The following is a 16515-nucleotide window of genomic DNA, read 5'->3' as shown; positions in this document are numbered from 1 at the left end:
TGTGGGAAACATATACTGTAGCAGCACTAGTTACTCTGAGGGGAATACTGGAGTAAATGGTCAAGGGGTATTTGGGAGTGGGGAGTCTTTCCCGTCTTCTCTGGATGAGAGGTTCTTCTGGATGGAGCTGAGGTGTGAGGGGAAGCAGGCTTCTTCCCTGAAGGGCAAAAGTTCTTTTCTATTGCCTGTTAGTCTGCAGAGTAAAGAGTTTGGCTGAGAAAATATGGCATAATTCCAGTGTACTACACACCTAATGCTAATAGCTGAATCATGCAAATTGGTTCATCAACCTCAGTTGTTCATTATCGGTGAACTGCGATCATTAGTCTTAGCCTCAAACTTCAGAAATAGCTCGACAGTCACCAAGGGTTTGCAAAGTCAAGACGATGGGGCTGGGTGGCAGTGTGGAACCAATCAGGAATGGTGGAAGCAGTGATTGATGGGTATAATTCGAATGAACAGAAATGTTCTTCCTCATTACAGAATGAAGCAAATTTTAAAACATTAAAACTAGCCTTTTGCACGCAATCCTGCGCAGTCCATTTAAGGTACGTTTACTTTGGCTGCTGAGCACCTGAAGAACTTTTTTATTATGTATACAGGGATGTGGACATCTCTGGCAAGGCCATTGTTGCAATATTGTTTTTTTTGCATGTTAACAACTAAGTACAAATTACATTGTTATGAAAAACATTCTTACAGTAGCTATGAGAAGGACCTGGATGGTAGGTCTCAGTGTTTCAAGATCCTATGCTCTCTTTTACCAAATCCACTGCACACATTGTCATGGTGCTTAGTGCGTAAGACAAAATAATCCTTCCAAACATTTACACCATCATGCAATGTGTTTCTAGCACAGACTGAGCATGGCATAACACCTGTTACCAAACCTGAAGGCTCTCAATGCATGTTTCAGTTGCTAAATCATTACTGTTCAGCTTGGTTGGTAACAATTAAGTAACAATTTGGTCACTTAGTTTGTTGCCTGCCTTCCTTATTGATTGATTTGGAAGGGGGAATTGAACAGGGTGAGTAATAACCAGCCAATGCACTATTTTCAAAAAATATCATATACAATTTAAGAAAAACACTTTTCTGTTATTCTATGCTCAGAAAAGTGATAAATGAAAAATAATCTGTTTTCTTCATACCAACAACTCGGCAATGAAAAAAAACACAGAAATTGCTGGAAAAGCTCAGCAGTTCTAGCCGCATCAGTGGAGCAAAAGCTAAATCAATGTTTCACGTCCAGTGACCCTTCATCAGAATGAGAAGTAGCTGAGATGGGTCACTAACCCACATGTTGACTCTGCTTTCTCTCCATAGATGCTGCCAGACCTGCTGAGTTTGTCCTGTAATTTCTATGTCTGTTTCAGATTTCCAGAAGCTTTTAGTTTTATTTTTGTAATTAATAAATTTGAAAGTCTAATTTCTATCTCTGCTGTGTCTGAAGTGCAGTTTATCTTTGAACAATTACAGTTTAATAGTATCTGAACTACTACATTTCAGATGCCGTAAATTACCTCGAGGTTTGAAGGAGTGGCCAGCCTATCTTGATTTAAAGCAGACCATTGATGACTTCAGTGAAAGTTGTCCCCTGTTGGAGATGATGTCTAACAAGGCCATGATGGCTCGTCATTGGCAACGCATAGCCCAAGTTACAGATCATGACTTTGATATTGACAGTGAAACATTTAAATTGTCCAATATAATGGAAGCCCCATTGTTAAAGTACAAAGAGGAGATTGAGGTGAGTTTTGATTTGTATAGCTATTAGAATTTGTAATGTTAACTATATATTGAATTGTTTAAAATAGGGAAGAATGCTGGAACATCATTTATCACTTAAACCCGTCTACATTATTTTCATTCTAAAAAAAATGTATTTCAAGAATAATAGTGTAATGGAACTTTCAGCAGCAGCTGGCAATGGTGAAGGTGGGCACCAAGTGGGGCATCTGGAGCAGTTGTGCTGGGACATTCAGCAGGAGATGGTGATGGTGAGGGAGGACGCTGGGTGGGCAACTGGAGGAGCCAAACAGAACCTCCCAAGAGGACAGAATGCCATTAGCAGATGGAGAGAAGGAACAGAGAGAAAGACATGGGATTTCCTGAATCAAATGTAAACCACACACTTAGTTCCACATAAATACCATGTCTTCCTTGTTTAACCTTAATTTACCCTCATCTTTGTAACAGTCTGATGCCAGTGGAGCAAAGAATCCCTGCTTTGTGATCTTTCCACTGTCTGTGTGATTACACCTCATTTTACCTTTCTGCGCAGTCAGCAGGACTTCACAGGCATCAAGTCACAACAGCTGAAATTGAAAGGCCGGCTAAATGAGATTGGTTATTGGGGGAGTTGAACCTGGCAAGATGAATGAGGGAAGCTGAAATGTCTGAGGCTGGAGGAAATTGTAACTTTAGGCCAAAGTCAGGAAATGGAACCCCCTGGTGTTACAGAGGAAAGAAGTGGCTGGATGTTCTGGCTGTCAATGAGTAGGAGGCTGGTCAAATTTGGGGGGAGGACCAGTTGAAGATGGAATGAGGATGCACAACTGGGTGGCTTCAACACAAGTGTGAAGGTAGTATTTTTGATGGAACCTCTGTGTGGGGAAGCCTGTCAGGAAATACTGCAAAGTAGTACAGAAAGTCAAAGAAGTCTGTAGCAGATTTTTGAGGTACTGACAAGGGTTATCTTGGGGCAACAGTAGCCTGACACAGCGAAAGCAGAGCCTTTATGAATACAAGCAGCTGAATGGAGGAACTTGGTCTCTGACTCGATGGACAGAGCTCCCACTGCCTGGCTTTGAGTGGGATACCCCAATAGCTTAATGCAGGGATTGGAAATCACCAATCATGATGACATCGCACTCACCCCTTTCTATTTTCAATCATGCATTTCATAGTGTGAGGTCTCTGGTGGTTCATCATCCAATTGATACTCTAATGAAAGTATGGACGTTTAGAATAGCTATGGTATTAGAGTTGAATATTTTTAGAGATATTAGGGTGCCCTAATAAATATGGTGACTGCGATACATTATACTGTTGACAGATGGAACGTCTTTGACCTCCTATGTGCTCAAAGTGTATTGGCCTGTACAGCCCCTTCGAACTGTTTGTTTATCAGACAATCAGTCTATTTGATTACCCACTCTCACCATCACTATTCTTGAAGGCTCATGCCAGCCATCACCAACTGGTTGGCATCATGCTTTGCTAGACCATCATGTGTTATATGTAGCAGAGTTCACTTAGAGTAACCCTGGGAGTTGCCCTCATCATTGTCAGGGTAAAGGGTAGCACACTCAACAGATTTCTGACTTCAGCAATAAACTTTTATCTTCAACCAAGAACATCCACAGATATTTATGACCACTGTCAAATTTGTGAGTGGTTTATGTTAGCTAAAGCAGGGAAGCTACTTTAGCCCAGTATGTGATCTCTCGTTTCTAGGAGACTTCAGACGTCTTTGCAATATATTTGCAATACTTGACCCCAGTAGTAATGGGGCAAAGCATATACTCATAGTCATGGAAGCCTTCACCAACTTCATAAAGACCATACTCAAATGTAACCAAAGGGCCTCAGTTATAGCCAAAACGCAGACACAAGACTGGTTTGTCTGTTTCAGTATTCCATATTGAATTCACCATGATCAGGGACATACTTTTAGTGGTAAGATTCCACAGGTGTATGGCATTACCAAAAACTGAATCACTCCTAATCATCCAGAGGGTAATATACAATGTCAACAATTCAAGCGTCTTCTGCATGATTGTCTGCACACCTTGCCTCCTGAGAGTAAATGTCTCCGTGTGGTAGCGCATGGTAATGTTTCACCAATTCTAATACTATGGAGACATGGGTTTAGGTGGGATTTGAATTCAGTCAATAAATCGTGGAATTTAAAGCTAATCTCAGTGATGTGGACCATAGCAACAACCTTCAAACATTTGCCTTTGAGAGAAGGAAATCTGCCATCCTTACCCAATCTGGCCCACTTGTAACTCCAGAGCCACTGCAATGTGTTTGACACTGAGCTGCCCCCTGGAACAGCCCAGCCATATAACTCAAAGACAGTTAGGGCTAGGCTAATAATACTGGCTCTCCCAAAAGCATCATCATCCCATGATCGAATAAAGGAACATTTATTTCTCAAAAGTCTCCAGCTTTACAGCTCCCTCTTTACTTTGACCTTCCTCTTGTTTAAGCAACGCTTGTTTGGTACTTCTAATAGGTCTGTTTGGATTTAATACTCATATTTATTTAATAATGCCTCTTGAATTATTGCCTATACTAGAAGCTTAATATTCCATTACCATTAAAAAAGTAAACCTGGTTGACGAAGAATCTTTGATGGCATATATTTCGTAGGTCATCTTAAACAAGGTATTATTTTGGATATAAATTTGCTTGCTGAGTTGGAAGGCTCATTTTCAGATGTTTCATCACCATGCTAGGTAACATCATCAGTGAGCCTCCAGTGAAGCACTGGTGTTTGTGACCCACTTTCTATTTAGGTTTCCTTGGGTTGACAACATCATTTCCTGTGGTGATGTCATTTCCTGCGGTAATGTCAGTTCCCATCCTTTTTCTTAGAGTCGTAAATAGAAAGTGGGTCACTAACCCCGAAGGCTCACTGGTGATGTTACCCAGAATGGTGACGAAACATCTGAAAATGAACCTTCCAGCTCAACGAGCAAGCTTACATCCAAAACCTCCTCAACCTGGGCATTAAATCTTCTCAAAGCTGACAAAGCTATTAATTGATCAGTTATAAATAAAAGTTTTACAGTAACATAAAACGAAAAACTGTCGATGCAAAATATCTGGACAAGAAATTAGAGGACCTGATACGTTAATTCTATTTTCTCTCCACAGATTCTACCAGATCTGCTGAGCTTCTCAAGCAATTTCTGTTTTGATTATAATAAAATTATGTAGAAGTTAACCAGAAAAGAACAGTTGAATTGCCGTTTAACTGTGTGATTTGAATTAGAAAATGTTTCACAAAATGTTAGCAGCTGAATCAACTTCCACAGCTAAGAATCATCTGACAGTTGGGAGATGTTGTCTAAAATGTAGTCCCCTAATGGGAAGTGTTTAATTATTACATCATCTTTTTAAATGATTGTTATGTATTGACCCAATTTATTTATGCTGCGTGCCACTTTCGTGAGGCTAGGTTTTAGTGATGTAAAGTGATGTAAATTGACAGATCTTCGCCTCAATGCCATTAGGTTGAAAGCACAACACAAAGTTTTAGCATCTTTAATTCTGTCTTAAGTATTCCTATTGTTCAATTAAAAGCAATCCTTGTGTCTTAAATTCAGGTTAGACCAGTAGTACTCAATATATAACAGATGATAATGTGATCTGAAATGTGTAATAGCAATGAACAACATGTCATGACAATTGGTGATCCATGTACAAATTGAGTACATTTTTTTTTCTTTAGCGCCACTCAAAGCATATACATTGCCAACACAAAATCTGTCATGAACCAGTGCCAATGGGCAATTTTTTGAAGTGCCTTTTTTAAAAAATGCTTTAAAAATTTCTTGGAATATTTGAGTGGCAGCTTGATGCTTTAAAACTAACATATTTAAAATTAAGTTTATCAGAAAAAAGCATTTTTTTAATCATTGGGTCAACCCAACACTTGTGCATTATCTGATTTTCAATACCTTTTCGAAAAGAAATGTTTGCTATTCACATTGGAGTACAGTAATCAGTTCATCAGTAATTTAAAAGAATTACATTCAAAATGTTTGAAAAATGCCTATTTATATCCTTGTACCCAAAAGAGCCAATTTAATGTTGAGATCCTCCTTGAAGGCCTTTACTTGAGGCCAGTGTGAATTTCATCTCGTGGGAGTAGCCAGTTTTGTGAATTGAGTTTGTTTCCAATACAATCTTTTTCAATTTGGTGCAGAAGCTCATGGAGCTTAGTCTGTGCTTGATATTGGGTAATAATTTTGGGCAAATTAACTGAACAGAAGCTGTACACCATGCATTCTTACTCTCACTCCTCCAATGTTTCAGTTGGTAGACTGACAACATTTTTGTGATTTGAGACTATATGTACTATATGTAATTTGCTAATCTGCATCACTTTGTAGAAACCTGATGAAAATACTGAGTAAAGTTATAATTGAAACACTCTTTGCCCAGCTAACGTTAAATCCCAAAATATGACCAAGAGGCTGCATTTAAAACATCAAAGTTAAAAATCACACAACACCAGGTCATAGTCAAACAGGTTTATTTGGAAGTACTAGCTTTCAGAACGCTGATGAAGGAGTGGTGCTCTGAAATCTAGTACTTCCAAATAAACCTGTTGGACTATAACCTAGTGTTGTGTGATTTATAACTTTGTCCATCCCAATCCAACACTAACACATCCGCATCATTAAAACATCAAGTTTACTTTACCCACTTTCTGATTCTCATCAGTTCTCTACTTTTTTCTCATGACTTACTTCCTTGAAATAACACATCATCTTGTCTAACTGTTGTTTTACGTAAGCAAAATATTGAGTCTCTGGTGCATTTACTTGTGGCTAGCCAGTTTCATTACAAATCTGAGACATGACAAAGATTTGAAAATACATTTCTGATGACCATTTTTGGACATTAGGATATTTGCATCAGCGCTGTGAAGGAGAGAGATATTGAGCAGAAACTGAAGCAAGTCTTAGTGGAGTGGGATAATCGATATTTTACATTTGCTAACTTCAAAACACGTGGTGAACTCCTTCTCCGTGGCGACAACATTTCTGAGATCATCACTTCTGCTGAAGATAGTTTGATGGTTCTTGGTTCTCTGCTGAACAATAGGTGAGACTTCATTATGTGCACAATTACTAATGTAATGGTTTTGTCCACTTTGTGCTATTTTAAAAATGCTGATGAAGCCCAAAACAGGGAAATTAGGTAAGAATAAAAGATATTTTTCTTTGATATGGTACTGATTCGTCTTAGGCTGTTTAATCTTCCAATTGTTCTTAACTTTGTGTACCTTTTCATTTCTATCAAATTTCAGCTCATTTTAATTATTGGTTTGCGATAATTAGAGAATGCATTAAAAGAACCCTAAATGTTTTGAGTGATACATACTTATCCATTTTGTAATAAAAATAGCATAGATTATGTTACAGCAGTGATATCAATGATCTAGTAATCCAGAGGCCCAGGGTCATGCTCTGGGGCATGGGCGCAAACCCAACCATGGTAGGTGGTGGAATTTGAATTCAATTTTTTAATCTGAGGAACGAAACTATATTGAGTGATGGTGACCAGGATAATTATCATTGATTGTTATAAAAACCATCTCATTGACTGGTGTTGTTTGGGAGGGAAATCTGTTGTCTTTACCTAGTTTGGTCTACACAATGACATGGTTGCCTTTCACTTCAACTCCCCCTCCCACTCTGCCAAGGACATGCAGGTCCTGGGCCTCCTCCATCACCACTCCCTCACCACCTGACGCCTGGAGGAAGAATGCCTCATCTTCTGCCTCGGGACCCTCCAACCCCATGGCATCAATGTGGATTTCACCAGTTTCCTTATTTCCCCTCCCCCCCACCTTATCTCAGTTCCAACCTTTCAGCTCAGCACTGTCCTCATGACCTGTCCCATCTGTCCATCTTTCTTCCCATCTATCTGCACCACCCTCCCCCCTGACATATCATCTTTAGCTCCACATCCATCCACCTATTGCACTCTCATCTACCTTCCCCCCAGCCCAACCCCCCTCCCATTTATCTCTCCACTCCCTAGGCTCCCAGTCTTGTTCCTGATGAAGGGCTTTTGCCTGAAACGCCAATTTTCCTGCTCCTCAGATGCTGTCTGACCTGCTGTGCTTTTCCAGCACCACACTCTTGACTCTAATCTCCAGCATCTGCAGTCCTTACTTTTGCCTAATTAATTTTAACAAAATGGCCTAGCAAACCATTCATTTCAAACTGGGAATAGAAATGGACAACAAATGCTGACCTTAGCTGTGACACCATACATCCTATGAAAGATTCAAAGAAAAACCATCTTCTTTGGAATATCAAGTAACTAGTTGACAGAAGAGCTGCTTGGATGGTTTAATCTGAAAGCTGTTTTGCATTTTTAATTTAATGATAATATGTTTTATAAAATGAAGAAATCTAGATTGTGAATCAGGTTTCCAACTAACCAAATTTGAGAAGAGTAAAAGGGAAAGTGAGGTGATTTGAGATTTAGTTTTCACAGCTTCAATCTTAAGAATCTAGATTACATAAGGTAATGAATATTGAGGAAGCTGAATAGCTTCACAGTTTTAGGAAAAGCCGAGTTAGAACTTATAATATAAAAAAAAATCGTCATTGCACTACTTCATGGCAGAGTTTGTGTTGGTGATACATGTGCCTTAGAAAGACTACAAAATGTTACTTTAGGTCTGAAAACTGTCAAGATCCTGTTTGAAATATTCTTAAGTTGTTAAAATATTGACATAAGAAATATAATCAGAAGTGGTTCATTTATCCTGTCAATGCTTCACATATAATATTATAGCTCAAATTCCATCTTAATCCATCAACTCACATAATCCTTTCTCCATATGTCTTAATATAGGAGGAATGGTTAGTAAGTTTGCATAAAATTGGTGGTATAGTTGACAGTGAAAGAGGTTACCTCAGTGTACAACAGGACCTCGATCAGATGGGCGAAGGAGTGGCAAATGGAGTTTAATTTAGATAAATGGGATGTGTTACATTTTGGTAGGGCAAATCAAGGCAGGACTTGCACACTTAATGATAAGGTCCTGGAGAGGGTTGTCGAATAAAGAGACCTTGGAGTGCAGATTCATAGTTCCTTGAAAGTGGAGTCACAGGTAGATAGGAAAGTGAAGAATGTCTGTGTGTTGAGTACAGGAGTTGGTTGTCATGTTGTGGCTGTACAGGACATTGGTCAGGCCACTTTTGGAATACTGCATTCAGTTCTGGTCTCCCTGCTATAGGGAAGATGTTGTGAAACTTGAAAGGGTGCAGAAAAGATTTACAAAGGATGATGCCAGGCTTACAGGGTTTGAGCTATACCAAGAGACTGAGGAGGTTGGCACTATTTTTTTCTTGATCATCAGAGTAACTAATGGAGGATTATAAAATCATGAATGGCATGGACAGGATGTATAGACCAAATCTTTTTCCCAGGGTAGGGGAGGCCAAAACTAGGGGGCATAGATTTAAGGTGAGAGGGGAAAAGTATAAAATGGACCTAAAAGGCAACTCTTTCATACAGAAGATGCGTGTATAGAATGAGCTGTCAGGTTCAAGCTGGTACAATTACAACATTTAAAAGGCATCTGGATGGGTATATGAATAGGAAGGGTTTAGAGGGATATGGGCCAGGTGCTGGCAAATGGAACTAGATTAATTTAGGATATTTGGTCAATATGGGCATGTTGAACTGAAGGCTCTGTTTCCATGCTGTCCAACTCTATGATTCTTCATCTATCAATCTCAATCTTGAACAGATTCAACAACTGAGCATGCATGGTCCTCTCTGTAGAGAATTCCAAATATCTACAATTCTTTGAAAAAATTTCTCCTCACCTTGGACTGAAACGTCTATTATTCTGAGATCATGATCTTTTGTTCTAAATCCTCCAGTGGGGAATTTGAAGTCTGTATGAAATTAGATTTGACAAATTATCTACTAAAAAGTAAGCATCAAAATATTCAGTTCAAAAGATCAAATTGCTGCGATTAATGTTGTCCCTAAAATCCAAATTTACATTCTGCGCCATAACGAATTTAAGTGATTGCATAATTTGATTAAAACAGAAATGAATTAAGGCATATTGTCAAAATTGCAATGAGAAATTTACTTATGGTAAGGTGCTGTATGAATACAAAGATTATTATTTCATGAGTATTATTTTATTTTTTAAATAGTGCATGCAAAATTAGTTCTGTCACATTTATGAATTAGCAGTGCTAAAACCTAGATCAAATTTCCTGTGTGTCATTAACGATTGCTAAAATAAATATATTGCGAGACAAATAGATATAAAACTTACATCACTTAACAGTGATGTGTAAAGTTAAGAGTGTGGTGCTGGAAAAGCACAGTGGGTCAGGTAGCATCTGAGGAGCAGGAGAATCAATGTTTCGGGTATAAGCCCTTCATCAGGATCATCCAGCATCTGCAGTCCTCACTTTCACTAGTAATGTGTAGATGTCAAGATTATGTATCCATCATTCCCAATGCATTGCTCAAATTTACATTAGCAGTTTCACTATAAAATTCAATAAAACAGTAAATTAATACAGTTTGTCAAAGTGAGTTCATCTGATATATCTGATTTCCTCTCTCAGGTACAATGTTCCATTCAGAGCACACATTCAAAAGTGGGTACACAAACTATCATCCACCACGGATATAATTGAGAGCTGGCTGGTTGTCCAAAACCTATGGATATATCTGGAAGCAGTGTTTGTGGGTGGAGACATTGCCAAGCAGCTTCCAAAGGTCAGCTATAATTTACCTACAATAAAATTCTCGCCTGGAAATGCATGAAAGTAACAACATTTTCGATTGGTGGGAAATTATCTTTTTTAATATCAAGTCTTAAGAAAACAAGTGAGGACATAGGCTAATGGAATGTGTGTGTTAATGCTTAGTGTCTAGTGTAGGGGTATATCTGCTCAGGCTGCTGGCCTTCTTACTGTGAACACTGATCTACTTCAAGCAGGAAAGTGGAAGGAGAAATTGCTGAATAGCATAGGAGAGAGAATTGGAGAGAAATCCCATATCTCTCAGATACTTCTTTTTTGTTATGTAGGGGAAGCACGGTGACCCAGTGGTTAGCACTACCGCCTCACAGTGCCAGGGACCTGGGTTCAATTCCAGCCTCAGGTGACTGTCTGTGTGGAGTTTGCACGTTCTCCCCGCGTTTGCATGGGTTTCCTCTGGGTACTCTGGTTTCCTCCCACAATCCAAAGATGTGCAAGTTAGGTGGCCTGGCCATGGTAAATTGTCCACAGTGTTCAAGGATGTGTAGATTGGGTGCATTAGTCTGGGGTGAAATGTAAGGGAATCGACCTGGGTGGGCTACTCTTTAGAGGGCCAGTGTGGACTTGTTGGGCCAAAGGGTCTGTTTCCACACTATAGGAATTCTAATTAATGACAAGGACAGTAGCAGCAGAATGTGGAAAAGTGCATGCTTACTTTTTTTACCTATAAGGTGTTGATTGATGCAGGTTTTGTGTCTTAAACAACAATACCTCACTCATATTAGCTTATTAGTGCAGAAGTGTTTCATTCTCTGGAGAAATTAACATATAATTATGAGGTCCATATTCATACCTCACCACTACTGGTATTTAAAGAGTTCATGAAAAGTTGATTGGTGATTGATTCTTTTTCTGGTTATTGATTTGTTCCTGTGAGTGTTTGGTGTTTTTAATGGTTGATTAAAGTTGCAGAAGTCAATAGGGAATGGTGTACCAGGTGCTGAAGAATCTTTTGCTAACATCAAGAGTTCTTTACAAGCTAGTTCCTCTAATACATCGGTGCAGTAATAGGCCTTTCCAATGGAATATACCCTAACTTGGAGGTGGGGGGGCGAGGGGGTGGGGTGGGGAGGGGGGGAGCTGCAGGCTGCTGGAGGAGGAAGTTGTTACTTGGAGCAGGTGGCCATACCTACAAAGGATGTTCAGGCATTAGTTTTTCTTCCTGAATGTCAGTGGGGAACAAGATGTTAGAATAGGACATCAATAAAAAAGGAAGTATTCTGAAACAGTTTACAAGTATAAAACTGTCACTTTGAGAGCCAGGTTCTTAACGAAAGTGTGAATATTAAAAATTCTTTTGTACCTGTCTTCCATATGATGTTGCCTGTCAAGTGTTCTCATACAGTGCTAACAGTGATCACAGAGTGAAAAGCTATTCACTTTCAGTGGAAGAGGGACTGGATAGTCTTGGAGGAAGACCTCCAGCAGCTCTGAACCAGGAAGGTCTGGCTGTACACTACACTTTCTTGACATGAATGACTGTAATCTGGCCTGGCTGCCTGACAGGCAATAGAGTAGCAATGCTCCTTTCCTGAGAGATTCACCCTCCATGGATCCACTCTCTTGGGACTGTAACATTAATAATTCTAGTCATTTATTGGAGGACAGTTTGCTTAGCCACTGTGGCACTCTGCCACCTTGTTTGCACACTATAATCACCAGTCATTGTGGGTTTGCAGGGCAGCATGTCAGATGTTGAGTGGTTGTTACTTGTGCTGCAGTGGAAACTCTGACCAACCCTCTGACCAGCTGCATCAGGGTTTGAACCAATGCTGTGTTATAAGAGTTGACCAATATCCTGGAAAATATGGGCCAAAGACTCTGCACCAAATTGGATCTACATTCCTCCAAGCTCCTTAATACTGACTATAGGTTTCTGATAGGTTTCCAAGGTGATAGATGTCTTACTGTGCATGACCATCAACTTCCTTCTGTAGGGTTCTACATCTGAGTCCTCACATGAGCTTTCTGCAGCAGAACCCACACACAGTCATAGCTTCTGGTGTGCTGGCACCTGTGCCATCTTTATCTGTAGTCTACCGGGCAGGAGCAATATGAAAAGATGAACACTATCATCTTGATTTCAGATCCACCGTTGGACCCAATCTTAACAATGGACATCATAATAATAGTTATTTCCTCCATGAAATTTAGGGTACATAGTTGCACCTGCCCCCTCTAGTTAGGCCCTTCTGCAGCCTGTTGCTTGAAGCTTATCCTGTAAGAGACAGGGAAGGGTTCCACTGCGTGTTGTGAAAATTGTGTGGGTGGTGTGGTTATAATGCCTGAATAATTGGTCATATGTGAGCATGCTGTGGGACATGAGTGTGAGGTGTGTGTGGATATAGTGAAACATGAATGTCAAAGTTGCAGACTGAGTGACCAAGATTGTTGGCAGATTAGTGATGGGGGTGTGGTAAGTGAACAGTATGTAAGGCTAATGGTGCTATAAGGATATGACACTTAAAGACTCAGTCTTTGACTTTGACAATTCACATGAGATCATTGAAATTCTTGCAGCACCACAATCAGGTCCTTGAGACTTGACTCCTGCCATTAAGATTCTCTGCTCTCTGAACATAAGACTGAAAGGATTCCAATCCACTTGTAAATAGATAACACCTCTTCTCCTACAATCGCCTCCAACAAAGCTTGCACAATAGTACCCACATACTTGAGGGCTTGTGCTTTCCCATGTTGTGTCATTCTTCAAAATTTTCCAGATCCAAATCATTTCTTGCCTGTCTGCTCCCGCAACATTGCACCACTGCTTCCAGACCTGTTAGTACTGGCTGGATGCTGAAGTTGTTGAAATTGACATGTCGCCCAAACTGGTGTGATGTCTGCATCATGATCAACAAGCATGTGTTATTCGAGTGTTGCCTGTATATTAGGAATCTTGTTACTTGTAATTATACTGCTAGGGAAGAATTCTTTCATCATAAACACAAGTTTCTCTGTTCCAGATTTAGGTAAGCTGTTTGAAATGTGATATTTTCTATTTTTTGTGAGACCTGCTCATTCACCCAAACAACAAAGTTAGAATTTACAAAGTTAGAATGGATAGTGAAGAGGGCTGTTGTCAGCTGCAAAGGGACTTAGATATGATGCAGAGCTGGGCTGAGGAGTGGCAGATGGAGTTCAACCCTGTCAAGTGTGAGGTTGTCCATTTTGGAAGGACAAATAAGAATGTGGAATACAGGGTTAACGGTAGGGTTCTTAGTAAGGTGGAGGAGCAGAGGGATCTTGGGGTCAATGTTCATAGCTCTTTGAAAGTTGCCACTCAGGTGGATAGAGCTTGTAAGAAGGCCAAGGTGTATTAGCATTCATTAGCAGAGGGATTGAATTCAACAGTCCTGAGGTGATGTTGCAGCTGTACAGGACCTTGGTAAGGCCACATTTGGAGTACTGTGTGCAGTTCTGGTCGCCTCATTTTAGGAAAGATGTGGAAGCTTTGGAGAGGGTGCAGAGGAGATTTACCAGGATGTTGCCTGGGATGGAGAATAGGTCGTACGAGGATAGGTTGAGAGTGCTAGGCCTTTTCTCATTGGAATGGTGAAGGATGAGGGGTGACTTGATAGAGGTTTATAAGATGATCGGGGAATAGTTAGAGTAGACAGTCAGAGACTTTTTCCCTGAGTACAACAGTGTGATACAGGGGGACATAAATTTAAGGTGAAGGGTGGAAGGTATAGGGGGGATGTCAGTGGGGGGGTTCTTTACCCAGAGAGTGGTGGGGGCATGGAATGCACTGCCTGTGGGAGTGGCAGAGTCAGAATCATTGGTGACCTTTAAGCGGCAATTGGATAGGTACATGGATTTGTGCTTAAGCTGGGACAAATGTTCGGCACAACATCGTGGGCCGAAGGGCCTGTTCTGTGCTGTATTGTTCTATGTTCTATGTTCTATGTTCATAATGAAAGTAAAGTTAAAAACTAAGCATATATAAGGCAAGAGTTTGAATAGATTGCAAAGTTAAATCAGTACAAGAAACAGAATTGTACATGATGGATTTTCAGAGTTTAAGTATTACCTTTATATAAAAATAAACTATTAAATATTCCATGTCACAACAGGAAGCAAAGAGGTTTTCCAATATCGATAAGTCCTGGATGAAGATAATGAGCCGAGCCCATGAAATCCCTAACGTGGTTCAATGCTGTACAGGAGATGAAGCTATGGTCCAGCTGTTACCGCATCTCTTGGAACAACTTGAAATGTGTCAGAAATCATTAACTGGGTAAATGCTGTAATGGTGGAAAATGGTGTTAATTTTGAGATTACTACGTATAACTGTGATAAAAAAATTTGAGATCTTTAGGTTTGGGACTTTGAGTACATTAATATAAACAGCCAGACTACAAAGAACAGAGGAGTAACACCCTGTCTCTGTTTGTCAAGCAAGTGAGAATGTCTTCAGTCCTCTGCACTTCTTCTCTCTCCCTTTCATTACTGATTTTTGGATAGATCTTCAAATAACTGAAATGGGCAAGCTGGGTCAATCCTTCCCTGCTGTGAGATTCTATATTTCCAGGTTCTTGCCATATTATTTTACCCCAGGCTTCTGCCAAACAATGCTGATGTTTGATGGGATGTAAACAGGTTTATGTGGAGCCTTGTACATTCTTGTCTGATTTGGATTATTGTTCTTTCTTGTTATAGAATTTCAAATTATCTATTTGTTTATTTTTCCCATTGAGGAATGGGAAGTATTTAGCATGCTCAAACCAAAACTTAATTTTAATGACACATTTGTCCCTTTCTTTCCTGTTGCTATTAAATGTCAGGTATCTGGAAAAGAAGCGCATGATGTTCCCAAGGTTCTTTTTTGTATCAGACCCTACTCTGCTGGAAATTCTGGGACAAGCTTCCGATTCGCATACGATACAAGCTCATTTGCTTAATATCTTTGACAATATTAAATTGGTACTATTCCACGAGAAGGTGAGTTTGAATTGTTTATATAACTAATATAAGAAAATATTCCTTCTGGGTCTTTTATTATGAAATTAACTCCATCTAACAAAACAGCATCATTGCAAGACATGTGGAGATGGGGGGTGTTTGGATTCTTGTAGGTACCCAAGGTATCGAATTAGCACTGGCACAATAAACAAATCAGGTCAATCACTTCCTTCTGGCATTTGTATGATTCTGACATAATATTTAACTAAAAATAATAACATTTAAAACTTTTGATTCATTTCACTTTGCTATTTCCACTTTACTATTCATCCTATACTGGATGGAGAGAGAAGAAGTCCAAGGTAATTGGCATAAAGAGCCAGTGGAGACCTGATGTGAAACCTCTTTATGCTGTGAGTGGCTAGGATTTGGAATGCACGGCCTGGTAGGAATCACGTGCAGATTTGATAGTAGCTCAAAAAGTGAATTGGATAAATACTTGAATGACAAAAACATTTCAGATGTTGGGTAAATAGTTGGGGAATCGGCCTAACTGGATGGCTCTTTGAATGATTTGATGCAGTCAGTAAGCTGAATAGCCTCATTTGGTGCTGTCCTCTTCTCTGGTTATAGCAGTATCATTCGCAACACAGAAGAGTCATTGGCCTTGAGTGTAACAGTTGGTGGTATCTACAGCCTGGCAATGTCTATGGAATAACTGTGGACATTACAGAAAATATTAGTTCCACTTTGGCACTTATGGTGCACTCATTCCCACCATAAATATAGGCTTTGTCAGGGTTGAAGCCTCTTTCTTCCCCATATAAGGCCAATAGCATAATCTGACCATTATCAGAAATGCACAACATAGGAAAGTTACGCTATTTCTAGTTCTCATTGGAGCCATCATAGGATTAGAGCTGTATGCTAAAAAATAGAATGAACCTTAGCTGGGCATCTAAACTCCCCTTTGCATTCCTCCCCCTTTTCTCAGCTTTACTGGTTGTATTTTCTGTCAGCATCTCCTCTCTCCCTGCGCGCGCGCGCGCACGCG

At 39.8% G+C, this 16515-nt stretch overlaps 1 protein-coding gene across 1 annotated transcript in view; it reads left to right on the top strand.

The window, feature by feature from the left end:
• The window catches only part of LOC140453242 (dynein axonemal heavy chain 5-like), a 293833-nt gene that overhangs the window by 128212 nt on the left and 149106 nt on the right, over positions 1-16515 (top strand). Inside the window, 5 exon segments of the mRNA XM_072547816.1 lie at positions 1510-1750; positions 6647-6846; positions 10359-10512; positions 14633-14796; positions 15344-15500. Coding sequence (XP_072403917.1) covers positions 1510-1750; positions 6647-6846; positions 10359-10512; positions 14633-14796; positions 15344-15500 — 916 coding nt within the window.

Source organism: Chiloscyllium punctatum, chromosome 26 (genome assembly GCF_047496795.1).
Source record: "Chiloscyllium punctatum isolate Juve2018m chromosome 26, sChiPun1.3, whole genome shotgun sequence".
Lineage (NCBI taxonomy): Eukaryota > Metazoa > Chordata > Chondrichthyes > Orectolobiformes > Hemiscylliidae > Chiloscyllium > Chiloscyllium punctatum.
Note: the sequence above shows the minus strand (reverse complement) of the source record. Positions and strands in the feature narration are given on the sequence as shown.